We start from the raw sequence: 27669 nt of genomic DNA on the forward strand, positions 1-27669 counted from the left end.
TGACGTATTTTTTTTTTTTTTTTTTTTTTTAAAAATTATTTATATGTATCCTTAATTTCGTTGTTTTTTTAAATGTACTTTGAATACAATTTTTCTTTTTTTCTTTTTTTCTTTTTTTCTTTTTTTCTTTTTTTATTTTAATTTTTTTTTTTTTTTTTAATTTTATTTTTATTTAAATTTTAATTTCTTATTTTTTTTTTTTTTTTATTTTTTTTATTTCATAATTATTATTTTTGTTAAATGTAAAAAAAAAAAAAAAAATATAGATCATCATATGGTCCCACTCAATATTTTTTAAAAAATTGTTTTTTTTTTTAATCATTTTTTTTTATTGGATGGGGGTAACTTTCATTATGAGGCAATTATTCAAGTGGCTTCAAAATATAGTTTGCCAATTTAAGATATAACTTTAAAACAAAAAAGTTTTTTTTTTTATTATAAATCTAAAAGTTAAAAATAGAATGGTTATTTTTAAAATTTCTAAACACAACATTTTAGTGGTGTAAGTGTGGTTTAAAAAACTAGATCTAAATTTTGTAAAAAAAAAAAAAAAAAAAAAAAAAAAACATAAAGTGTGTGGAACCCAAATCAAAGTAAATTAATTACAAGTAGATTTAAAATAATATAGACATTACCAAAATTTTTTTAAAACCACCAAAAAAAATAAAAAAAAAAAAACAAAAAAAAAAATAAAAAAAAAAAAATGAGGCAACCAATAATTATTTATAAACATGGCTTATAAATGAGTTTCTTTTAATAAATAAAAAGGTGGTTGTAACCATTTGATTTTTTTTTTTTTTTTTTTTTTTTTCCTTGTTTTGTTATTTATATTTTTTAATATTTCAATTAATATTTTATTTTATTTCTTTCAAAATTAATCATGATTTAAATTTTCAAAATCTATTAAAAAGGTTAAAATGAAACAATGTGGTGGTTTACTTTAATTTTTTTTTTTTTGTGGCTTTTTTTTTTTTTTGTGGCTTTTAAAAAACCACTAGTAATGATTAAAACAAAAAAAAAAAAGAAAAAAAAAAAAGAGATATTTTTTTCTAATATTAGAAAATTAAAATTTCATTGAGACAAACTTTCAAAAAAAAAAAAAAAAAAAAAAACATAAAAAATATTTTTTTAATGATTTTTTTTTTTTTTTTTTTTCGTTAATTAAATTATTTTTAACTTTTTTTATTTCACCATTTCATTTTTTTTTATTTTTTTTTTATTCCACACCACTTTTATATATCTTGTCAAAAAAAAAAAAAATAAAAAAATAAAAAAGTAAAAAAACAAACAAAACAAACAAAATAAAAAAAAAGTTACATTCCTCCCTCCTCCTTCCTCTTCCCAATCCAACCTATTCACATACCTATACACATATTTTTTATATATAAAAAAAATTATGACATTAGTATCAAATATTGTTGGTATTGTTGTACCAGTTGTTATTGCGCTGATAATACTTATAATTTTACTTAAAAAGAGTTTATTAATATTAAAAGAAAGAGAAATCATTATACTAGAACGTTTTGGACAATATCATAATATATTACATGTAATTATTTTATTTTATTTTATTTTGTTTTTTTTAAATTATTTAAAATATTAATTATAGTTAAAATTTAAAATTTTTAAAAGGCTGGTGTACATTGGACAATTCCATGGGTTGATAGACCAAAAACATTTTATTATTCATATTACGTTGATACACCAAGTGGTAAAGAGTTAAGAGAAGGTTTAAATTTAACAAGAATTTCAACTCAAAATGAAGTTTTAGATTTACCAAAACAGTATGATTTATTATTATTATTATTATTACTATTATCACTCACAAAGACAATTACAAATACAAAAACTAATAATATTTATATATTTTTTATTTTTTTTAAAATAGAACTGTTATTACAAGAGATTGTGCATCAGTTGATTTAGATGCAGTTTTATCATATAAAATTACAAATCCAAAACAAATGATTTATAGTTGTGTAAATTTACCAAATATCCTTTCAAAACTATTACAAGCTCAATTAAGAAATTTAGCAGGTACATTAGAGATTGATCAAATCATTGAAGAATCACACCTATTAAATGCTCTCACTGGTTTAATGGCAAGTGAAGCAAATAAATGGGGTGTTGAAATAGTGTTTGTTAAAGTTCAAAGAGTTGAAGCAAGAAGATTAGCTGAAGTTTTAGCTAAAAAGAAAAATGCTGATTTAAAAAATAAAGAAGTAAATATCAACTTATAGATACATATAAAATTATATATATATATATACATATATACTAATATGTATATATATTTTTATTATAATCTATAGATTATTATTACAGCAAAAGCACATAAACAAACTAAAGTAATTGAAAGTGAGGGTCTAAGAGATTCAATGATAAAGAAAGCAGAAGGTGAAGCACAAGAGATTGTTTCAAGAGCAAAAGGTGCTGCTCAAGCAAAATTAAATTCTGCTCAAGCTGAAGTTAAAACTATTAAAGAGATTGCAAGAGCTGTTGGTTTAAATAAGGATTCAAAAGTTGATGTTTCAAAATATATTATCACTATTAAATATTTAAATGCACTTAAACAAATTTTAAGTTTATCTCAAACTTCTACAAATTTAATTGCTGAAGAAACTGTTGACCTTCAATCATTACCAATGTTTGGTGTTTCTTCTGTAGCATTACCAAATTTAAGTGTTAAAAAAAATAATTAATAATAATAATAAATAATAAATAATAATAAACATATTGTTTAAATTTGTAAAATAGTAAAAAAAAAAAAAAAAAAGAGAATGGAAATAATTATTTTATTTTAAATTTATTTATTTTATTTTTAATTTAATTATTCTTGGAAGAATTAAAAAAAAAAAAATAGTTTATTATTATTATTATTTTTGTATTAATTTTTAATAATTATAGGATAAACACACTGTTGTAAATGGAGTTTTTTTTTTCTTTTTTTTTTTTTTTTTTTTCTTTTTGGGTGTATGAAAAAGGAATTTTAACACTATCGATTCGTTTTGTTTTGAAATTTCCAAAATTATTAAAGAATTTGAGCCAGTTGTTATATTGAAAAAAAAAAAAAGATAAAATAAAAATGAAGTATTAATAAAGTTCCACACCTTATTAATAATAAATTGAAATTCATTGTTTTGTTTTTTTTTTTTTTTTTACAATTTAATGATTAAAATTGGGGTCAATACAGCTGCCACTATTAAAATGAAAACAATTATAGAAATAGCTATAATTATTCTTTTTCTTTTTTTTTTTTTTTCAATTTGTTGATTATTTGAATAATTTTCCAACTCTTTTATTGCTTTAACACCAATATCTCTATTACTTGTATCTGTTCCAACCATTTCGAGTTCGATGTCATTTAAATTGATTGTTACAAATTTATCTCTATTATTTTAATTTAGAAATAATAAGAAAATATTAATATTTATAAATAAGATAATTGAAAATAAATATTTATTAATATATTTACTCTGAACCCATTCTTTATTTTTAATTTTTTTTTTTTTTTTTTTTTTTTTTTTTTATTAAATTAATATTTTAAAGGTATATTTTTTTTTTTTTTTTTATTTGTTAATATTTTTTTTTTAATTTGAAATGAAAAAAATTAAAAAATTAAAAAAAAAAGTTAAATATTTATTTATTTATTTTCAAAACGTGGTTTATTAGTTTTAAATTAAATTCAATGAAAATAAAAAAGGTTTTTTTTTTTTTTTTTTTAATTTATTTTTTTTTATTTTTTTTTTTTTTTTTAATCGTTTTTTTAATTTATTTTAATTAATTTTAATTTTTTTAATTTTTTTTTTTATTTTTTTTAAAGAGATCTAAATTAAATAATAATATTCTATTTATTATTTTCTCTTTTGATTGATCTAAAAATCATTTTTTGAAATTCAAATATTATCATTATTTAATTTTTTATTTTATTTTTTTTTATTTTTTTTTTTTTTTTACAAATTTACTATATAATGACAAAACCTTTATTTTTTATTATTTTTATTATAATTTATTATTATTTTTTAAAAGTGTTTAAAATGACAATAACCAAATAAAAAAAAAAAAAACAAAAAAAACATTAAAATACAAAAAACAAAAAAAAAGTAATATTGATAAATAATATTTCATATGTTTTTTTTTTTTTCATAAGAATGTTATTTTAATTTTTAAAAATTATTTCCTTTTTTAATTTTATTTAGTATTTTATTTTAGTTGTTTATTTTTTTATTTATTTATTTTATTTTCATAATAAAAAAAATGAAATCTAGATAAAATGAAACTCCTAATTGGGGGGGGTAATATCAATAATTTTTATTTTTTTCATTTTTTTTTTCATTTTTTTTTTATTTTTATTTTTTATTTTTATTTTAATCTTAAAATCATTTTGTTTGGTAGGTGGTGCCATAATAATAACACTACATTTTTTTTTTTAAAATTTTTTTCTTTTTCCTCTTTTTATTTGAACCAATAAAATAAATTTTAATTTAATTAAAAAATTAAAAATTAAAAATTTTTTGCATTAATTGCATGGTGCAAAAAGGTGTATGGTGTAATTGGGGCGAAGCTTCTATTCATATTTTAATATTTTTTACCCCAGACCACGTCGCCGAAAAATTAATGTTTTAAAAAAATAAAATAAAAAAAAAAAAAATGAATAAATTAAAAATGTATAAAAAAAAAAAAAAAAAAAAAACCTAAAATAAAAAAATAAATAAATACAGTTATTTTTTTTTAAAAAAAAAAAAAAAAGATCATTTTTTTTTAAAAAAAGAAAAAAACAAAAACTACCAATAAAATAAATAAATAAATAAATAAATAAATAAATAAATAAATAAATAAATAAATAAATAAATAAATAAATAATTATTTTATTTATTTATTTATTTCCAAAAAAAAAAAAAAAAATTTTATTTTTTAAAAATCAAATTATAATTTTAAATATCTATAAATAACATTTAAAAATGACAGGTCCGAGTGGTGACTATTATACAATTAATATTAAAAATAATAATAATAATAATAATAATTCTTCATGTGATTCCTATAAAAAATCCGAATCCTTAGTAGTATTGGTAACCGATGACTCTGAAGGCCAGCCGCAACCCCCACTTTCTTTAATAAATAATTACAGTAAATCTTTTTACAACATTTGTATTGTATTTTTAGTTTTATTCCTTAGTGAAAGTGCCAGAGGTTTAGTTCTTCCAACAACTCCTTCCTATGTTGAAACTGTAAATTATTATTTTGTTTATTCAAAAAAAAAAAAAAAAAAAAAAAAAAAAAAAAAAAAAAAAAAAAAAAAAAAAAAACTGGAATTTCAATTTTACTAATTACTTTTTATTTAATCATATTTTATTTTATCTTTTTTTTTATCTTTTTTTTTTTTTTTTTAAATTTAGGTTGGTGGAGATTCCTCATTTCTTGGTATCGTAGTTTCATCTTTTAGTGTGGGTAGATTTATTTCAACAATTTTATTGGGTTATTTATCATCAAAATTAAAATATAGAAAAGTTTTCATTGGTTCTGTTGGAATTTGTATTGTTGGTTCTATATTTTATTGTTTTGCTTATTTAGATAATGGAGCTACCGGTAGAATAATTTTAATTATTTCGAGATTATTATTGGGTTTCGGTGCAGGTACACTTAGTGCTGTTCGTGCTTATATTGCAGAGATTTCAACACCAAAAGAAAGAACTACCTATATTGCATGGGCTAGTGCAGTCCAATTCTTTGGATTTGCAATTACTCCAATTATTGGATCAACTTTACAATTATTACCAATGTTTTATATTATTCCACCAGTTAGTGTAAATTCTTTAACTTCACCAGGCTGGTTTTTAACAATTTTCAATAGTGCTTTATTATTAATTTTAATAATCCAATTTTCAAATCCAATTAAATCAACTTTACCAACTTCAAATTCTTATTTAAAAATTCAACCACAAACCCAACAAGAACAACAACAACAACAACAACAAGATATTGAAACATCAGATTCAGTTTCAACAACTGGTTCTTGTATATCAACTGATACTTCAACATCTGACAATATTATTAAAAAACAATCAACAACAACAAATATTGAAGGTAATGATCAACAATCATTAATTAAAATATTAATTAATGATAAAAGTGCATTGAAAAGTTTATTAGTATTTATTATATTAAACTTTTTGGTGAGAGGTATTCTTGGTATTTTCGAAACTCTTGGTACCCCAATTTATTTATTATTAATTGATGATAAAGATGATGGTACCTCTGGTTATTATTTCGGTGGTATGGGTGTTGTTGGTATTATAATTCTTCTTGGCATTAGTTATATCTCTAAAAAGGAATTAATTAACGACTTTTGGATATTGATAACTGGTATTGCTATCATTATTATTGGGTGTGGTGTTTGTATTACAAGTGATTTGGGTTGGGTTAGATTCACAATTGGGTCTTTATTAATTTGGGGTTTCGGTTATCCATTAGCTCAAACTGTTATTGTTTCAATGTTTTCTAAAACTCTATCTTCATCAGTTGGTAAAGCAAGTCAAGGTACATTAATGGGTGTAATTGGTATGGCTGGTTCACTTGGTAGAATAGTTGGCCCATTAATTAGTGGTATGATGTTTACTGATACTGTTGATTGCTTTTATGTTTTCTTATTTTCAACTTGTTTAGCAGTTGTAACTTTTGTAATTTCAATTTTAATATTACCAAAAGAGATTTTAGATAGTATCAATTCACTTTTCTTTGAAAAATTATATAAAGTTAAATCTTTTATAAATAGAAAAGTTAATAATGTTAATTTTGTCAACTTAAATGAAAATGTTGACGATTTAATTTAAATTTTTTAAAAAATAAAAAAAACTTTTTTATAATAATATTTATTTTTTCTCTTAAAAAATAATTAAAATAAAATAAAACAAAATATAAAATAAAATCATATTTTATAACCATAAAAAAAAAAAACAGATTTAAATTTATAAATCTTTATTTATGTATGTTTTGATCAAAACTTAATAAAAATAAATTAATAGGTTTTTATTTTTAAAAAATGTTATGATCTATTTATTATTATTTTTTCTTGTTATTTTTAAAATTTTTAAACTCATTTTTAAAAGTGTGATTTATATTGGTTTGATTACTTAAAAAAATGGAATTACTGGAAGAATAATTCTTTTGGTTGATCAAAAAAAAAAAAAAAAATTAAAAAAAATTTTTGTGAAAAAAAAAAAAAAAAAAATTTTGTTTCATTTTTTTTTTTTTTTTTTTTTTAAATTATAATTAAAAAACAAATAGATAAAAATGGAGAAATTTTCAAATTGGAGAGATGGACCAACTGGTATTCATCCATTATTACCACCAAAAGCTAAAAGTGTTTCAGTTTTTGGTTATATTATAAAGTTTGTTATTGGTCCAATCATTAGTATTATAAGAGTACCAATTATTTTAATTTTAACAGCTTTATTAATAATATTTAATATAATTGCAAGATCAGTATGTTGAAAATAAAAAAATAAAAAAATATAAAATAAAAAAATTTTTTTTTTTTTTTTTTTTTTTTTAAAACTAACACCAAAATATATATATTTATGTTTATATATGTTATTTTTTTTTTTTTTTTTAGATACCAATTGGATGGTTAAGTAGAATGATTTGTAGATTTTTTGATATTATAATTGGTAGAATTATATTATTATGTATGGGATTTATTCAATTAGATGAATTTACAGAAACATTAAGTAGATCAAAAGTTGCAAGTGGATCAATTGATCAATGTACAAGAAAGGATATAATCATTTGTAATCATAGTTCATATGTTGATATCATTTATCTTTGTTATAAATTTTCACCAACATTTGCAATTCCACCAAATGATGAAAAGAATTTAAATGAAAATATTGGAAAATTAATACCATTAACATTGGGTAGAGCATTGGAGAATTCAATCTATTCACCAATTCAACTATCGTCTAAATCAGTGGATACTAATAAATTAGTTGAATCAATTCAGTCATCTTGGAATGGTCCATTAGTTATTTTCCCAGAAGGTACAACTTCAAATGGTCAAGGTTTATTAGACATTTCTCCAATTTTCCCATCACAATCACAATCACAATCACAATCACAATTTAATACTTTTAAAGAGATTTCTGCAAATAAATTATCAATTCATGTTATTGGTTTATCATATCATTATGGAATTTATTCACCATGTTATTCATCAGTTGGTAATGTTTTCTTACATTTATTTTTAGTTTGTTGTCAAATTTCAAATAGTATTCAAATTCATTATCTTAGTCGTTCTTGTATGCCACCACCACCAAAACAATCACAATTATCACAATATATAAATAACAATGGTTTAAGTGATGAGAATGAATGGTTTGATCAATTATTTAAATCACTTTCAAGTTTAATTAATACTCGTAGAACTAAAATTACAAATAATGATAAACTTTCTTTTATTTCAAAATGGAAAGGTTATAAAGTTGATTATAGTTCAAAAAAATCAAATTAAATATAAATATAAAATAAAAATAATTTTTTTTTTTTTTTAAATATTTTTAGATTTTTTATTTTTATTTTTATATTTTTCATCAAACACAACCCTTTTTTTTTTTTTTTTTTTTTTTTTTTTTAATTTTTTTTTTTTTTTTAAAAAATTAATTTAAATTAAAATTTTTACACACTAGTAATAAAAAAAAAAAGATATATAATAATAAAAATGGTTAACCTATTAAATAAAGCATTTATAATATTTGGAATTGGTTTAGTTATTTTAAATTTATATATTTATAACTATATGTTTTTCTGTAGATGGAAATTTAATCAAGATGGTAAATATTATTAAATTATAATAAATAATAAATAATAAATAATAAATATTAATTATTTTTATTATCTTTATAGTTGAAACAACAAATATAATAATGTTAGGAGATCCACAAATGGAAGGTGATTTTAGAATAAGAAGAGAAGGATTAAAAGGAAAATATAATATATTTTTTAATGATAATTATTTTAAACATATTGTTAGTAATATTGAATATTATTTAAATCCATCAATAGTGGTTGTATTAGGTGACTTATTCTCATCACAATATATTAATGATGAAGAATTCGCCAAGAGAACTGATAGATATAGGGCTATTTTCTCACCACTAAAGGACCACACAAAGTTAATCAATGTCACAGGTAATCACGACGTTGGCTATGCAAATGAAGTGACAGAAGCACGTATCAATAGATTCGAATCATCATTTGGTAAAATCAATGATAAATTCTTTGTTGGCGGTCATTTAATTGGCGTTGTTAATTCGATTAATTTAGATTCATCATTTGATGAGAAATTACAATCTGATGCATGGACTCATTTAAAAGAATTAAAACATGATGCAGAATCAACTCAATCACCATTAATCATTGTAACTCATATACCGTTATATAAAGATATTGCTAGTATAGATAGAACATTACCAATTTATCGTCAATATCCATGGTTATGTAGAGAAGAATATCAAGTTAAACATACTCCAAACAATCATGTAAAAGAACAAACAATGTTAACAAAAGAAACTACTGATTATATCCTAAATGAAATTAAACCACTTTTCATTTTTAATGGTCATGATCATGATGGTTGTATCTATCAATTCCCTTCAAATCCATCAGGTTTCAATACAACTGAATATACAATTAGGTCAATGATGGGTGGATATGGTGGTTATTCTGCTTTATTTGAATTTAAAAAAATAAATAATAATAATAATAATAATAATGATAAAAAAGAAATATTTGAATATCAATTCCAGTTATGCCCATTTTTAGATACAAAATATATAAATATAACGTTTGGTGTTAATGCTGGTTGGGCAATTTTATTTTTACTTTTTAATATAATTTATTCTTTATATAATAGATATTTAATTAAAAAACAACAAGCTTTAAAAAAGAAAAAATAAAATATATTATATACAATAATAATAATAATAATAATAATAATAATAATAATAATAATAATAATAACAACAACAACAACATTCTATTGCCTTTAAATTAAAAAAAACATATTTATTTTTATTTTTATTTATTTATTTTCTTCTTGAATTGGAAATTGTTTTTTTATTTTCTTTTGAATCCTTATTTAAAGTTTCTGGACTTTTGAATCTTTTATTTGAAGTTTTATCTGATGAGTTTGACCAATCTTCTGACACTCTTTTTTTAAGTGGTTTATTTTGATTTTTTTCATGTTGTTCCTCTTGTTCATTTTCTTCCTCTTCAATTGATTTTGGTCTATTTGTTGATTTTTTAGTTGGAGTTATTGGAGTTTGACTTGATTTCTTTGTTGGTGTGGTTGGAGTTTGGTTTGGTTTTTTAGTGGGAGTTATTGGAGTTTGACTTGGTTTCTTGGTTGGTGTGGTCGGAGTTTGATTTGATTTTTTGGTTGGAGTTGTTGGAGTTTGACTTGGTTTCTTTGTTGGTGTGGTTGGAGTTTGATTTGATTTCTTTGATAAAGTTTTAGTTCTTCTTTTTTCCTCCTCATCACTACTATCCTCTTCACTTGAAACAACTATTGGTTTTGTATTTGATTTTCTTGTTGTTGTTGTGGTTGTTGTTGTATGTGTAGAAGTTTGATTTGATGGTGTTTTTTTTGATTTTTTCTTCTTTTTATCCTCTTCACTTTCATAGTCCTCATCATCCTCCTCCTCCTCTTCCTCAGATTCTTCCTCTTCAGATTCTTCCTTTTCAGATTCTTCTTTCTCTACCTTTCTTTGAGGTTTAGATTTTAATTTGCTTTTATGACTTTGATTAACATCCTCACTTTTATCAACACTTTGGTTTGTTTTTAATTTTTTTGGTGATGACTTTATTTGATTTGATTTTCTTTTTTGTTTGATTATGTATTCATTTTCTTCACTATCTTCTTGACTATCTTCTTCACTATCATTGTGTTCCTCGTCAGATTCTTCCTCTTCAATTGGTTTTAATTTCTTTGGTGGTGCTGGTGCTGGTGGTACTGCTGAATTCTTTTTATTTCTTTTTTCTTTTTCTTTTTCATTATTATCATTTTCATCTTCATTTTCACTTTCACTTTCATTTTGATTATCTTCATTATTACTATCATTATCGCTATCTTGATCGACCTCTTCATCACTATCATTATTTTCATTTTTACCTTTATTATGGCCAGAAGCGGCAGAGGTATTAGAGGTTGATTTTATATTTGATAATGAATCAATTTTTTCTTTTGCTAATTTTTGAGCTTCTTCCTTTTGTTGGAATAGAACGGCCAATTTTTCTATTTCGATAATTTCTGCTTTAGTGAAATAAGCAATTGCAATATTTTTGATATCCCCATATCTTTTTCTTAATGATCTCATTTTATCTTTAAGTTGACTTGGTTTTCTTTTTGATGTTGAATAATAATCCTCCTTAATCTTTATCCATCTATGACCTATTATCATTACAGCCTTAATTAATGACCTACATTCTTCATCTGTCCATAATCCAGGTAATTGTGGAGATTTAGATGAACTTTTAGTTCTTTTATTTTTATTATTTTCGTTGCTGTTTTTATTGTTGCTGTTTTTATTGTTACTGTTTTTGTTATTGTTATTACTATCGCTTTCATCATCCATATCATCATCATCTGCATCATCTGCATCATCTGCAGCAGCATCATCAGCATCATCATTATTATTATTATTATTTTCATTTTTATCATTTGCATCTAATAAAACTGAATTTTTATTATTAGTGTTGTTATTAATTTCTTCAGGTGAATAAATATTACTTTGTTTACCATCGTCATAAAACCAATGATCCTCACTAACTCTATCAAATTCATAAAATAATACTTCCTTTAATTTGAATGTTCCATCTATATTTCTTGATAATAAATGCTTAAAAAAATATAAAATTTTAAAAGTAATGTAAAATAAAATATAATTAATATACATATATATAAAGCATAATAATAATAATAAATTATAATTTGTTTGTACATACTCTAACTTGAATTGGTTCAGGTAAAAGATCTCTAATATCATTATAAATCTCTCTAAATAATTTTGATAAAGTATCTTGACGTACAAATTCCATTGGTAAACCATCATCACCATCTCTTTCTTCAGCTTCTTTTGGTTTTTTATAAAATTTATCAAGTATTTGATTTAAGTAGTCTTGAGTTTCTCTTCTAATCTTTAATTTGTTATCTCTTAATGCTCTGATAATTTCAATATTATCTAAAATTGAATCACTATGTAAATATGTGAACAATTTCATTAAAAAGTTTTCAATGTTTTCATTTGGTTTTGAACAATGATTTAACATTTTAAAAAAACATTTTAATAATTCAACCTAATTTTATAATTTTATTAGTAAATAGTAACAATAATGATAATAATAATAATAATAAATAAAATATAATTTATCAATTCCTCTCTCTATGGAGGACTTACATTATTATATGATTCAATAATATTTCTTGTTATATATAAAATGCTTATAAAGAAATCAATTCTTTTACCATACATTCTTTCACTTATTAATTTATTATCTGTATATCTTGTAAATTCAATATCAATTTCTTTATAGAAAAAGTAATAAATATCATCAAATATAGCTGCAACTCTTGGTGAAATACTTCTAACTTCAACATTATCTGTTGTGTTTGAGTCTGCAATTACAATATCTTGACTTGTGTCCATATTTTCAAATAATTTTGATTTTTGATTTTTGATTTTTGTTTTTATTTATTTGTTTAATTTATGATTTTATAACAAATCCGAAATTGATTGGTGAATTTCAAAAAAAAAATAAAAATAAAAAAAAATAAAAATAAAAAAAAAATATATGGAGAGAGGAAAAAAAAAAAAAAAAAATAAATTGGAAAAAATAAATAATTATTTAAAATTGATGTTATTTATAGAAAAAAATTAAATTTTAAAAAAATTAAATAAAAAAAAAAAATTAAAAATAAAAAAATTTTTTAATTAAAAAAAAAAAAAAAAAAAAAAAAGGGGTGAAAAAAAGAATTTTAATTTTTTTTTTTTCTTTTTTTTTTAATCATCTTTTAATCATAATAAAAAAATGTCATCTATACATATAATTTATAAAACTGGTAAAACTACAGTACCTGTCATTGCATCAACTGTAATGATGGAGGTATTAAAAAAAGCTTGCCAATATTTTAAAATTGATGATTCACGTTTCCAATTAATGTAAGGTTTTTTTTTTTTTTTTTCTTTATTTTTTCTTCATTTTTGTAATTAACTTTTTTTTTTTTTTTTGCAATGACTAATAATAATTATTTATTTATAAATTTAGGTATGGATCAACATATGTTAATTTATCATTACCATTTAGATTATCAGGTATACCAAATTTAAGTAGAGTTACTATAATGGAAAAAAAAGGAGCCTCAATCTCAACAGTAAAGATTGCAATTCAAATGGATGATGGTAAAAGATTTCAATCAAATTTTAAAACAAGTTCAACACTTTGGGATATTTTATTAACATTTGAAACCGAACAAAACTTATCCTTAACTAAAAGATTCAATGATGTTAATCAATACATTGAACCAGTTGTAACAATTTTAAATAGAGAGGTATATATATTTATCTATATCAGAGGTTAAATAATCATTTTATTTATTTATTTATTAATTAATCTTTTTTTTTATTTTTATTTTTTATCAGATCTCAACAATTGAATCACTTCAAAAATCATCTTTAGCATCAATAAATGTTAATGAAGCATCATTAATTAAATTAACTTTTAAACAAACTGATAGAACTAATGAAGAGGTATTACCAATTATTGTATCATATCAATCACCATCAACACCAACAGAATCACCAACAACAACAACAACTACTACTACTACAACTACTACCAATAATACAACTAAAGAAGAATCACCAAAAACAACAAATTCACCAACCAATAGCGAATCCTCAACTAAATCCCAAAACAGTAGTGGTTCACAACAATCTCCAATAATTATTTCTCCACCAACACAACAATCAACAAGTTCTGATGTTTCAACTCCAACTATGGACATTGATTCACCATTAGTTAAAAATGTAGAAAAATCACCAATATCTGATTTAGGATTAAACCCATCATCTAATATTCCATTACCAGATAAAACATATAATAATGAAACTACTACTACCACAACAACAACATCAAATAATGATGTTCAAGTTTCAACACCACCAAAAATTGCTACAATGGATCATAAAGATAGAGAACTTTTAGTTTATACACCATCAAATAATCAAGTTGATCCAAAATCAATTAGACACAATGAAAAAATGACAGAAGAGGATATTAAAAGATTAGTTGAGGCTAATAAAAGAGTTAAAAAAGAAAAAGAGGAATTTGATTCAGTATTAAGAACTAAAGCAATGAGAGAAAGAGAAGCCTATAAAAAACATAAAAATTTTAGTACGTCAATCATTCGTATTGTTTTTCCAGGTGGTCAAAAAATTTTAGAAATGAAATTTTTAATAAGAGAGAAAATTTCAAATTTACTCAAATATATTAATGAATATATTCTAGCTCAACCAAATGATTCAGTTTATTTATGTAAGTAAACAATTAATAATAATAATAATAATAATAATAATAATAATAATAATAATAATAATAATAATAATAATAATAATAATAATAATAATAATAATAATAATAATAATAATAATAATAATAATAATAATAATAATAATAATAATAATAATAATAATAATAATAATAATAATAATAATAATAATAATAATTACTATTTCAAACTAATTAATTTTTATTTATAGACACAACACCACCAAATAAAACTTTGGATTTAAATACTACATTTTTAAAAGAAGGTTTATTCCCAAGAGCAAAAATATTTTTAGGTGTTTCACCAGGTACTACACTTATATTTAGTGAATTAGTTAATGAATTAATTGAAGAATCAAATAATAAAAATAATAATAATAATAATAACAATAATACAACCACCACCACCACTTCAACAATTTCCCAAGAAGAATTAGATAAACAAGAAGAAGAACAAGAAAGAATTGAAGAGCAAATGAAAATTGAAGAAGAGAAACAATTAAAGTTAGAGGATGAACAAGAAAAAGAAAGACAAAGAGCATTACGTTCAATGTTTAATAATGAAAAAGAAGGTGATTCTCAAAAACGACCAGTTCCAAAATGGTTTACAGCTGGAAAAAAATAAACATTTTAAAGTTAATTTATAAATAGAATTTAAAAATATTTTACTTTTTTTTTTTTTTTTTTTTTTTAAAGAGAATTATATAAAATAAAAGTAAGATTTTAAAAAAACAAGTTTCAATTTGAAAATCAAAAAATTTATTGTTTGTTTTTTAAAACTAATTGGTGAAAAAAAAAAAAAAAAAAAAGTTTTTAATATAAATTTACTTTTGGGAATGAATTTGTTTTTCCTCCATAATTTGAAATAAATTCAAAAGCTAAAATATAATTTGGTGGTAAAGGAATTGGAAAATCAAAATAAAGTGTAGATGATATTCTACATTTTGGTACTAAAATTTGAGTTAACTAAAATAAAGAGGAGGAGGGGAGGATATGATTAATAATTTATTTAATTTAAATAATAATAATAATAATAATAATAATAATAATAATAATAATAATAATAAATTAACTTACATATTGATGAGAAGATAATTCATTTTTTTGATTTACACTATAAAAACTAATTGAAATACCTTTAACTTGAGATTTAACACCTTCATTTTCATCATGAGTAATTATTAAACTAAAACCTCTAATATGATTTGGTACTTGATAAGCCAAAGAGATATGAATTGATTTATTTGATTTTATTTGAACATTTGTTTTCATTGGATTTCTTTTTGGAGCAGTGATAAAAGATGTGGAATAGAGGGTGTTGTCATAGAGATCTTTATCAGAAGGAGATAAAGGCAATGAAGAAGAGGACCAAGTTGAGATATCAGAGAGTGAATCAGAGAAAACACCATGAACTGATATTCTACCAATATGAAGTTGTGGTTTTGAAGGTATGATACCAGATTGGAGGGCACTTAAAAATGTTGGAATGGCAGGTAATGTAAATCTTAACGAGATGATACGAGCTTGAATTGGTTTACTCAAGATAAAGGAAACACAAGATGATGGTTGAATAACAAGATTTGGGTCACCTGAACTCCAAGCATTTGGATGTAATACCCATTGGCCAATCTCTTGATAATGATCTCTAGTTGTAAAAGTTTTACCATAAGATATTGAAATGATTGGTAAATCATAATTATGATAACCAATCGAGTCGACAATCAAAGAGATTGAATAAACCATTGACTCATAGGATAACATAACATCGATATCCACTGAATTAATATCAGTTGGAGCTTTCCAATACATATTCAATGGTAAAATTGAAGGAGCCAATAATATTGATTCAATTGGTGGCGATGATTCAAATGCAGCAGTTGGAACAGAGTTAATAATTCCACCTTTTGGATATTCAGCCAATGGTGTTAACATTTCTGCAATTGATTCATAAGTTGTTGGTAAGTTTGATAATGAATTTAAATTAATATTTACATTATTTTGATTGAAATGTAGATCCAATAAAATCTTTTGATAGAATGATGGTTTAAATTTTGATTTTAATAGATAATATTGACGATCAGAGATTTGAACTTTTCTAAACAACTGTTCCTGTTTACCAATTAAAATAGCACAAGTATAACAAACCGATATTAACTTTGTACTCTCAAATTCAAATATTTTAACTTGATTTGATGATACACAAGCTGGACAATATCTTTTATAGCAATAACAACATTGTTGATGTCTAATCTTGTCAAAGAAAACCAAAGGTTTACTACATTGTGGTCTTTGACAAACTGTTGATTTATATTTATTACTCTTTCTAATGTTAACTTCAATCTTTTCATCACGTTCAAATATAAATCTATCTGGATTCAATAGATTACTATTTATATTTAACTTTTTCAATATTTTATCTCTCTCTTGTGGTGAAATTCCAAATTGAACTCTCTTATTCTCTAATTCTAATGATTCTAAAAATGTAACTATACCTTTTAAATTTAATTCAATTATACTATTTTCATATTGTTTAATTTTAATATTATTATCAATTTGATTATTTAATTGAATTGTTTCAGTTAATTGTTGTTGTTGTTTTTGATTAACTTGTTGTTGTTGTTGTTGTTGTTGTTTTTGTTTAACTTGATTTTCATTATTATTATAATCATTAAATAATAAAATTTCATCTTGTTGTTCAGAAGTTATATTTGGTGAATCAGTTTTTAACATTTCGATTGGTAATTGTTGTTTTTGTTGTTGATGTTGTTGATGTTTTAATAAAGAATTATAATCATTAAAACTATTATTTTTACTACCATTTGGACTACTTGGTGAAATTGGTGAAGAAGAGGAGGAAGAGGAGGAAGAAGAAGATTGATTTAAAATATTTAAAATATTATCAATTTGATAATTTATAAAAGTATTTGAAATTGAATTATTTGATTTTTGTTGTTGTTGTTTTTTTCTTTCCATTTGATGATAAATATCATTTGTTATAGATTGAGTATAACTACTATTACTATGATAATTCTTATTGAAATCAATTGAATTTCTATAGGTTGGATTAATATTTAAAGTTAATTGATTATTATTATTGAAATAACTATTGGAATGGTAACCAAATACTTCCACTTTTCCAATTGTCATTGGTGTATGAGTACCTGTGAATAACAGTTTAACAATACGATTGAAGTATCTATCGGATGAGACACCACCACCCAAATTATTGGTTTGATTAAATCTTGATGAATAGGCCTCCCATGGTGAGTTTGGTAGGATATAGGATAGCTTTGTACCGGTTGTACAACGTGGTAATTCAACATCTTGTAGGACGAAACTAACTTGATCATAATAATTACCAAGTAAAACATCCATTGTCTTTGGATAGGTATCACCATTGATACCATGAGCAACCGTTATACAAATCTCTGTAACAACACATGGTTGTCCTAAATAGATTACCATTTCAACTTGATTAGTATCGAGTGGTGATATCCAACAGAAATCATCAATATCACGTATAAGAATTGATGGATTTAAATTACTACCATTGTTACATAATAATGTTGGTAATGACATTACACATGATGATGGTGCTGATGATATCCAATAGGGTGATAAATCTTTACCAATACTTGAATTAAATGGGAAAAATCTTGATGAAAATCCAAAACAATTACCCAACATTAATAAATATTGATAACTTCTATTTTCATCTGAATGTGTTAATTGATATTTTCTTTGACTATTTAATAAATGACTTGTAGTTATTGTTGTTATTGTTGTTGGTGTTGTTGTTGTTGTTGATGTTGTTGAATTTGTTGATGTTGATGCATTTTTATTAGTTGATGATGATGATGATAATGATGATGGTGATGGTGATGATGATGATAATAGTGTTACCGCTGATACAGTGGATGTTAAACTTTTATTTAATATACCATTGGTATTATTATTATTATTATTATTATTATTTGCTTGTGTTGAAGTTGTAGTTGATGATTGTAATGTATTGGAATTAGATGAATTAGTTTTAGTGGTTGATGTTGAATTTTGCTGTTGTTGTTGTTGTTGTTGCTGCTGTTGTAATTGTTGTACCAATTCTCTCATAATAGGATTAGGAGTTGGTGGATTATTATGATATAAAATACTTGAAATATCAGAACTACAAACATAAAATTCAATCAATGGTCCAAATAAATTTAAAGATTTAAAAGTTGTTAAAGTGAAATCCAAAGTACTTGAACCAAATGATAAAAGTTCATTAAGTGATGGTATACCAAGTTCTGAACCCATCTTTGAAACTATTTGAAAAAAGTTAAAAAATAAAACAATATTAACTCTTTCCAATGAATCTAAACAACTATATCTTATAATCTCTTTTTGTGGATGATAATTTAAAAATATGAATTTCTTTTCCAATGATGATGGTGATGAATTATTTGTTGATGTTGAAATTGGTTGTAATGATGTTGCTGTTGTTGTTGTTGCTGTTGTTGATGAGCCATTTGAAATTTGAGGTGATTGTGAAAATGATCCATATAGTTGTTGTTGTAGTAATGATGAGGATGTTGATGATGATAATGATGATGATGATGAATTAATGAAATCATTTGAACTATAACCACCACTTGTACCTAATGGATTTAATATTGGTGATGGATTAGATAATGGTGTAATATTATTTTTTATAAAAGGTGATGAAATCATTGGTAAGAATGATGATGATGATAATGATGGTGATGGTGATGTAATATTATTAATTTGTTGACTATTATTATTATTACCTCCCACACCTCCCACACTATTATTATTATTATTATTATTATTATTATTATTATTATTATTATTATTATTATTATTATTATTATTATTATTATTATTATTATTATTATTATTATTATTATTATTATTATTATTATTATTATTATTATTATTTAAATTTAAATTTAAATTTAAATTTAAATTTAAATTTAAATTTAAATTTATTAACTGATTATTATCAAATGGTTTAATTAAACCATTTGAAAAACCAACACTATCTATAGATGATTTTGTTGAATCCCATAGATTTTGAACAGTTTTTGATAATGAATTATTATTTGCTTTTAATATATTAATCCAATCAAAAGTATACATTTGTAAATCTACATTTAAATAAGTTGTAACGTTTTCACAAGATTTCTGATACAATTGTGATAGAATTACCTCTTGCTTATCATTCTCTTGTTTTAATAAATTGATTAATTGAATGGTTGGTATACCTGCTAAATTTGTATCTTTATTCTCTTGATAGAATTTCTCATATCTATTCAATAGATTTTGATAATAACTTTCAGACTTTTCAAATGGATTTGGATTCTCTTTACCTCTATCCTTTAAAAATAATTCAATTTCATTTGATCCTTGATTCTTTGAGAATGCTCTCCACCATAATGGCACTGTACCTCTTCTCCAAACATGTGATGTCCATTGTATAACTTTTTCATTAATATTATTATTATTTGGTATTATATTAGTTGTATTATTAGTTAAACCACCATTACTATTGTTATTATTATTTGAATCATCTGTATCATTATTTTTATTTAGATCAACTTTCGGTATTGCTGTTGATGTTGTGGTTATTGTGTTTGGTGCGGTTGATGAAGATGATAATGATAATGATGCTGTTGTTGAGGAAATTGATAATGATGATGATATTGCTGTTGCCGTTGCTGTTGTAGATGCTGTTGATGTAGAATTATTATTATTATTATTATTATTATTATTATTATTATTATTATTATTATTATTAGAATTTGATTTTTTATCTAAATCAGATAAATTACTATTACTACTACTAGCAATATTATTAATTAAAATTGATTGTTTATCTTGAACTTTCCACATAATTAACTCACTTTCATATTCATTAGCAGGACTTGCATTTTCATTTATACCAGGTGAATAAAAATGAGTACCAGGATTTAATTTTGATCTTTTCATTAAATAAGCTATTGAAACATTTAAATTTGATATAGATTTAACTGATGCATATCCTTGTAATAATACAACACAAAGATGTGATAATGATGCATTTTCAAATGGTTTTCTCATCCATTCATTCCATGTAAACTCTGAACAATATTGATGTGGTGTATTCAAATTTGATGGGAAATAATTGGTTAAATCGTATAATTCACAATAAAAATGTGTGCCATCTAATGGAAATGTTTGTAAATCTTTTAACATTTGTTTAACTGTTGGATCATTATTATTATTACTATTATTATTATTATTATTATTATTATTATTATTATTATTATTATTATTATTACTATTATTATTATTATTGTTATTATTATTGTTATTATTACCATAGCTGCTATCATAATTATTATTATTGTTACTATTACCACCACTACTACTACTTAGTGAATCATAATTCGTATTACCACTATTATTACTATTATTATTATTACTATTATTATTATTATTATTATTGCTATTGTTATTATTATTATTATTATTATTATTATTATTTGAAGGAGATGATGAGGAAGATAAAAATGAAAAGAAAGAAGAACCACTACTATTATTATTATTTTCATTATTATCATTATAATTGTTATTATAATTATTATTACTATTTGAAGATACAGATGAATCAATATTTGAATCATCAACTAATGTTGTTGCCCATCCTTCTTCTGTTTGAATTTCATTAGATTGATAAGATGATAAATATGATAAATCGATTTTAATCCATGATGTCTCAATAATTGTATTAATTGGGTAACTACCTAATAGTTCACCTTCATTTCTAATCTTTTCATTTCGAATATTATTTTTTAAATTAACAAAAAAAAAAAAGAAAAAGTAAAAGTTAATAAAGTAATTGTTCGTTTTTTTTTTAATATTTTATATTTTACCTTTGTTGCAACTAATAAATGAGAAGATTTTTCAGAAATAATGTAACCTAAAATTGCAAAAACTCTAATATTTGATTTGAGTGTATGTTTTTTCTTTAAATATGCTACTGCTTGTCTATGATTTGGAAATATATCAACACCTGGTAATCCCTCAAATAATAACATACCACATCTACCCTCTATTCTAATTATTTGTGTATCTTTTTTATTAGATAATGATGATACTATAAACTATATAAATATTTATATAATATGTTTGTTAATAATAAAATGTTACTTTTATTATTTATTTATTTATTTATTTATTTATTTATTTATTTATTTATTTATTTATTTATTTATTTATTTATTTATTTATTTATTTATTTTTACTATTAAAGTGGATGAGTTAAAAAAACTGTACTTACAACATCTCCATGTGATGTTTCAAAAATATCATGTAACGATATCTTCCCTTGAGTTGTATTCATTTGATTAGGTTGATAGTGATGATGATGATGGTGGTGGTTTTGGTGGTGATGATTTTGGTGGTGGTTGTGGTGCCCTGTATGATTAAAATTTGAATGTTGGGTCATTATTTCATTGATTTAAAAGGGTGAGCGATTTAGTTAAAAAATAAATAAATTAATAATAAATAAATTAATAAATAAACAAATAAATAAATAAATAAAATTTACAATAAAAAAAAATAAAAAAAATAAAAAATTTTAAAAAGAAAAAGATTTTTTTTTTTTTTTTATTTTTAATTTTTTTTTTTTTTTTTTTTTTTTGATTTGTTGTCAATGGAAAAAAGATTTTTATTTTATTTTTTATTTATTTTTTTTTTTTTTTTTATATTTTATAAATTTTAATTATTATTTTTTTTTTATAAATTAAATCTAATTATAACATTTATTTTTTTTAAATCGAAACTAACCTAACCTATTTATTGCATATTGGTTGATTGAATTTGTTATTGAACCAAAAAAATAAAATATAAGAAAAATAAAAAAAAAAAATAAAATAAAAAATAAGATAAAATAAAATAAAATGAAATAAGATAAAGTGTTTTAGAGAAAAAAAAAAAAAAAAAAAAAAAAAATCAAAGAATTAAAAAAATGGTAATAAAAAATATTAGTTATAAAATGAAAATAAGATTTGGAAATAATTAAATTAATTAATTAATCACTCGTTTAATTAATAAACGAATATCAAGATTCTTCGAAGGTGTTCTTTTTTTTTTTTTAATTTTTATTTTATTTTATTTTATTTTTTTTTTTTTTTTTTTTTTTTTTTTTTTGGAATCTTTTTTTTTTTTTTTTTTTCTGAAACGTTTAATTTTTTTTTTTATTTTTTATTTTTTATTTTTTATTTTATTTCAATCTTCATCTTAGGAAATTTAAATAAAAAAAAAAAAAATAAAAAAAAAGATAATATTTATATAATATAATTATGAATAGATCAATTTTAAAATTTGTTAAAAATGGTATTATATCATCATCATCAAGAATAAATAATAATGGTTTTATAAATAAGAATAATAACAATAGATGGTTTGCAACTTTACCACAACCAAATAGAGGTATTGCTGGTGAAAAACAACCAATTTATTTGGATATGCAATCAACAACTCCAATCGACCCAAGAGTTTTGGATGCAATGTTACCATTATATACTGAAAATTATGGTAATCCACATTCAAAAACACATGCATATGGTTGGACTTCAAATGATTTAGTTGAAGATGCAAGAGAAGTATGTTGTTGTAATTATTATGTATAATTATTATTAATAATAATTAATATATATATATATATTAACTTTTTTTTAATTTTATTTTTTTTATTTTTTTTTTTTATAGAAAGTTTCAAAAATTATTGGTGCAGATTCAAAAGAAATTATATTTACAAGTGGAGCAACAGAATCAGGTAATATTGCAATTAAAGGTGTAGCAAGATTTTATAAAGAAAAGAAAAACCATATTATTACAACAGTTACAGAACACAAGTGTATATTAGATTCATGTAGACATTTAGAGATGGAGGGATTTAAAGTGACTTATTTACCAGTGGGTGAAAATGGCTTAGTAGATTTAGAGTTATTGAAGAACACAATTACACCACAAACATCATTGGTAACAATTATGGCAGTTAATAATGAGATTGGTGTAGTTCAACCTATTAAAGAGATTGGTAAAATTTGTAGAGAGAATGGTGTTTTCTTCCACACCGATGCTGCACAAGCAGTTGGTAAGATACCAATAGATGTCAATGATATGAATATTGACCTCCTCTCGATTAGCGGTCACAAAATATACGGTCCAAAGGGTGTGGGTGCATTATTCGTCAGACGTAGACCAAGAGTACGTATCGAGCCAATCACAACTGGTGGTGGTCAAGAACGTGGTATTCGTAGTGGCACTGTCCCATCGACATTGGCAGTTGGTTTGGGTGCCGCATGTGATATAGCATTGAAGGAGATGAATCATGATGCCGCTTGGGTTAAATATTTATATGACCGTCTCTTAAAGGGTATCACTGATAATATTCCAAATGTTAAAGTAAATGGCGATTTAAATGCACGTTACTATGGTAATTTAAATATCTCTTTCTCTTATGTCGAGGGTGAATCCCTTTTAATGGCAATCAAAGATGTCGCATGTTCAAGTGGTAGTGCCTGTACCTCCTCCTCCTTAGAGCCTTCCTACGTACTTCGTTCTTTAGGTGTTGAAGAAGATATGGCTCACTCTTCAATTCGTTTCGGTATTGGTCGTTTCACAACAGAACAAGAAATTGATTACACAATTGAAATCTTAAAAAAGAATGTTCAACGTCTTAGAGATATGTCACCACTTTGGGAAATGGTTCAAGAAGGTATTGATATTAAAACAATTGAATGGAGTCAAATTTAAATTAAATTTAAAAAAACTAAAAACTAAAACCACAAATTATTATTATTATTAATTATTAAATAAAATTTTAAAATAATTAAAAAAAAAAAAAAAAAAAAAAAAAAAAAAAAAACAAAACAAAACAAAAACTACCTTTTAATTTATTTTATTTATTTATTTATTTATTGTTTATAAAATAATTCAGAAAGGAAATTTTTAGTATCAGTTGGTGATGTAACTGTGAATGATTTTGTAATTCTTGGATCATTTGCAATTTCGTAATCATTACCACCAACAAATGTTTTATCACCAAAAAAGTAAATTGTTTTATATTTATCCTCTGGTAAATGACGTAAACAATAAGTTTTATCCCAACCAATTGGGAAAACATCAAAACTAATTTGACCACCAATTGAATATTGTAATCCTAATGATTGGAATTTCTCTTTTAAAATTGATACCATTGTTGGTCTAATTTTATGTTCCTAAAATTAATTGAAAATAAATTAATTATTTTAAAAAAAAAAAAAAAAAAAAAAAAAAAAAAAAAAAAAAAAAAAAAAAAAAATTAATAAACTATTTCTATTATCATAATTATTAATTTAAAAATTACTTACCAAGTCATATTTTTCAAATTCTTCACGTTCTTGTTGTGAACAATTTCTACCAATTGGGGAAATATTAATCATACCATTTCTAAATTCAACAAAAGTACCTCTTTTAATTGGAATATCAAGATCAGCGATATAATGTAAAACAAAGTTAATAAACTTTTTAATATTTTCTTCACCTAAAAATTTTTTAATATCCTAATAATGTAATTTAAATATTATTAATTAAAAAAAAATGTTGGGAGGAGTATATATATATTTTTTTTTTTTGAAATTAAAAAAATAATAAATAATAATAATTACTTGAGTTGCTAATAATGAACCATCTTTAAAAGATAATAAACCATTTTCAGCAAATAGATAATGGAATTCATTAATACAATTTTCACCTAATTGTTCTTTAATCTTATTAATATCTGAACCACCAACAACACCTAATTCAACTTTGGTTCTTAATCCTGCTAAAAAATCTTTCATTTCTGGTGTAATTACCTTTTTTAGAAAATGATTAAATTAATATATGTATAGTTTTTTTTTTTTTTTTTTTTTTTTTTTTTTTGCTTTTGCCAAAAATAGAATGAGATTTTTTTTTAGGATTTTTTTTTTTTAGGATTTTTTTTTTTAACATTACATTTCTTGGTTTTGTTAATGTACCATCAACATCAAATAAGCAAATTGTATTTGGAACTAAAGACATTTTATTATTAAAAATATATTTTTGTAATAATATAAAAGTGATGGGTGTAAGAAAATTAAAAAAGAAAAAAAAAAAAATTTATGAAAGTAAAAAAAAAAAAAAAAAAAAAAAAAATTTGGATGACTCATGTTCGCAGTGAAAGCACACTTTATTTTATTTTTTTAATTTATTTTTTTTTTTTTTTTTAATTTTTTATTTTTTTTTCATTTTTTTTTAATTTTTTTATAAATTTTTCATTTTTTTTTTTATTTTTTATTTTATTTTCCAATTGATAAAATTAAATTAAATAAAATGTCATTAAATATTGAAAAAGTTAAAGAATTTAGTAATAAAGCATGGGATGAAAATATTTTACCAACACTTTCAAAATATATTGAAATTCCAAATCAATCACCATTATATGATGCAGAATGGGCAACCAATGGTTATACAGAAGAAGCAATTCAATTATTAGAGAAATGGATCTTAGCACAAGGTATCAAAGGTATTTCATGTGAAATTAAAAGAATTGAAGGATTAACACCAATTATTTTCATGGTAGTCGAAGCAACCAAAACTGAAAAAGTTAAAACTGTACTTTTATATGGTCACATGGATAAACAACCACCACTCACTGATGCATGGGATGAAGGATTACATCCATACAAAGCAGTCATCAAGAATAACAAACTCTATGGTCGTGGTGGTGCAGATGATGGTTATTCAACATTTGCTTCAATCTCTGCAATCAAAGCATTGCAAGAACAATCAATTCCACATGATCGTTATGTAATTATCATTGAAGGTTCCGAAGAATCTGGTTCAATCCATTTACCACAATATGTTGAGAAGTTCCAAGCTGAAATTCAAATTCCATCATTGGTAGTTTGCTTAGATAGTGGTTGTGGTAACTATGATCAATTATGGATGACCTCATCACTTAGAGGTGTTTTAACTGGTGATTTAACTGTAAAGGTTTTAAATGAAGCATGTCATTCCGGTAGTGCCTCTGGTATCGTTCCATCTTCATTCCGTATTCTTCGTCAAGTTTTAGATCGTGCTGAAAATCAATTAACTGGTGAAGTCGATAAAAGATTACACGTTGAAATTCCACAACATCGTTTAGATCAAATCGCAAAATGTGCTGAAATTTTAGGCGAAACCATCTATGATGAATTCTCATGGTACAAAAATACCACTCCAGTCACTAAAGATTTAACCCAATTGATGATCAACAAAACTTGGTATCCAACTATTTGCATCACCGGTGCTGAAGGTATTCCACACACTTCAAATGCTGGTAATGTCATGAGAACTCACACCACCGTTAAAGTTAGTGTTCGTTTACCACCATCATTCAAAGCAGCTGATGCATCAACTGTATTAAAAGAAATTTTCGAAACTAATCCACCATATGGTGCTGAAGTTACCTTCAAAATGGATAAATGTGCTTCAGGTTGGGATTCACCACAAACTAGACCAGAATTAGAAAAAGCATTAGGAGAAGCTTCAAATCTTTTCTTTGGCAAAGACCACGTATACATGGGTGAAGGTGGTTCCATCCCATTCATGAAAATGTTACATGACCGTTTCAATTGTCAATTTATCGTTACTGGTTTATTAGGTCCAGGTTCAAATGCTCATGTTAGTATCTTTATTAAAATTTTTTTTTTTTTTTTTCCAAATCATTTTCCATTATCAATACTAACAAACATATTTATTTTATAAAATTATATACATATATAGGGTCCAAATGAATTCTTAGATATTCCATTTGCCAAGAAATTATTAAGTTGTGTTATTTATTTATTAGATGCTCATTCCAAGTTTGATTAAATAAATAAACCTTTATTTCATTATATCTTTAAAATCATTTTATTATTTTATTATTATTTTTATTTTAAATTTATTTAATAATTTAATATATTAATGGAAATCCAATTCACTATTTCCAATTAATAATGAAGGTTTAAACAAATTCAACAAATTTTAACACAA

General features: G+C 22.7%; 11 protein-coding genes across 11 annotated transcripts; 7 read left to right on the forward strand and 4 right to left on the reverse strand.

The window, feature by feature from the left end:
- Positions 1-1396: 1396 nt before the first annotated feature.
- DDB_G0279271 (hypothetical protein) lies at positions 1397-2702 on the forward strand (the record flags this gene model as incomplete). The annotated part of the gene is made up of 4 exons (XM_636672.1): positions 1397-1549; positions 1633-1784; positions 1889-2222; positions 2313-2702. 4 exons carry the CDS (start codon positions 1397-1399, stop codon positions 2700-2702), a joined length of 1029 nt encoding a protein of 342 aa, XP_641764.1.
- Positions 2703-3158: 456 nt separating this feature from the next.
- Positions 3159-3486, reverse strand: DDB_G0279273 (hypothetical protein; the record flags this gene model as incomplete). Its single annotated transcript, XM_636673.1, has 2 exons — positions 3159-3390; positions 3476-3486. 2 exons carry the CDS (start codon positions 3484-3486, stop codon positions 3159-3161), a joined length of 243 nt encoding a protein of 80 aa, XP_641765.1.
- Positions 3487-4961: 1475 nt separating this feature from the next.
- DDB_G0279275 (hypothetical protein) lies at positions 4962-6833 on the forward strand (the record flags this gene model as incomplete). The annotated part of the gene is made up of 2 exons (XM_636674.1): positions 4962-5231; positions 5400-6833. 2 exons carry the CDS (start codon positions 4962-4964, stop codon positions 6831-6833), a joined length of 1704 nt encoding a protein of 567 aa, XP_641766.1.
- A 460-nt stretch (positions 6834-7293) lies between these two features.
- Positions 7294-8509, forward strand: DDB_G0279277 (hypothetical protein; the record flags this gene model as incomplete). The annotated part of the gene is made up of 2 exons (XM_636675.1): positions 7294-7485; positions 7616-8509. 2 exons carry the CDS (start codon positions 7294-7296, stop codon positions 8507-8509), a joined length of 1086 nt encoding a protein of 361 aa, XP_641767.1.
- Positions 8510-8716: 207 nt separating this feature from the next.
- DDB_G0279279 (hypothetical protein) lies at positions 8717-9953 on the forward strand (the record flags this gene model as incomplete). The annotated part of the gene is made up of 2 exons (XM_636676.1): positions 8717-8828; positions 8902-9953. The coding sequence occupies 2 exons, from the start codon at positions 8717-8719 to the stop codon at positions 9951-9953; spliced, it is 1164 nt and encodes a 387-aa protein (XP_641768.1).
- A 129-nt stretch (positions 9954-10082) lies between these two features.
- On the reverse strand, positions 10083-12701 carry mybV (myb domain-containing protein; the record flags this gene model as incomplete). Its single annotated transcript, XM_636677.2, has 3 exons — positions 10083-11894; positions 12001-12351; positions 12453-12701. The coding sequence occupies 3 exons, from the start codon at positions 12699-12701 to the stop codon at positions 10083-10085; spliced, it is 2412 nt and encodes an 803-aa protein (XP_641769.2).
- A 382-nt stretch (positions 12702-13083) lies between these two features.
- Positions 13084-15226, forward strand: DDB_G0279285 (UBX domain-containing protein; the record flags this gene model as incomplete). Its single annotated transcript, XM_636679.1, has 4 exons — positions 13084-13214; positions 13321-13603; positions 13695-14589; positions 14814-15226. The coding sequence occupies 4 exons, from the start codon at positions 13084-13086 to the stop codon at positions 15224-15226; spliced, it is 1722 nt and encodes a 573-aa protein (XP_641771.1).
- Positions 15227-15414: 188 nt separating this feature from the next.
- On the reverse strand, positions 15415-21985 carry DDB_G0279397 (hypothetical protein; the record flags this gene model as incomplete). The annotated part of the gene is made up of 4 exons (XM_636680.1): positions 15415-15567; positions 15679-21411; positions 21516-21746; positions 21923-21985. 4 exons carry the CDS (start codon positions 21983-21985, stop codon positions 15415-15417), a joined length of 6180 nt encoding a protein of 2059 aa, XP_641772.1.
- Positions 21986-22946: 961 nt separating this feature from the next.
- Positions 22947-24405, forward strand: DDB_G0279287 (cysteine desulfurase, mitochondrial precursor; the record flags this gene model as incomplete). The annotated part of the gene is made up of 2 exons (XM_636681.1): positions 22947-23249; positions 23356-24405. 2 exons carry the CDS (start codon positions 22947-22949, stop codon positions 24403-24405), a joined length of 1353 nt encoding a protein of 450 aa, XP_641773.1.
- Positions 24406-24566: 161 nt separating this feature from the next.
- pmmA (hypothetical protein) lies at positions 24567-25692 on the reverse strand (the record flags this gene model as incomplete). The annotated part of the gene is made up of 4 exons (XM_636682.1): positions 24567-24869; positions 25002-25193; positions 25299-25487; positions 25627-25692. The coding sequence occupies 4 exons, from the start codon at positions 25690-25692 to the stop codon at positions 24567-24569; spliced, it is 750 nt and encodes a 249-aa protein (XP_641774.1).
- A 291-nt stretch (positions 25693-25983) lies between these two features.
- On the forward strand, positions 25984-27507 carry DDB_G0279291 (hypothetical protein; the record flags this gene model as incomplete). Its single annotated transcript, XM_636683.1, has 2 exons — positions 25984-27315; positions 27418-27507. The coding sequence occupies 2 exons, from the start codon at positions 25984-25986 to the stop codon at positions 27505-27507; spliced, it is 1422 nt and encodes a 473-aa protein (XP_641775.1).
- Positions 27508-27669: the final 162 nt, after the last annotated feature.

Source organism: Dictyostelium discoideum (assembly GCF_000004695.1).
Source record: "Dictyostelium discoideum AX4 chromosome 3 chromosome, whole genome shotgun sequence".
Classification (NCBI taxonomy): Eukaryota; Evosea; class Eumycetozoa; order Dictyosteliales; family Dictyosteliaceae; genus Dictyostelium; species Dictyostelium discoideum.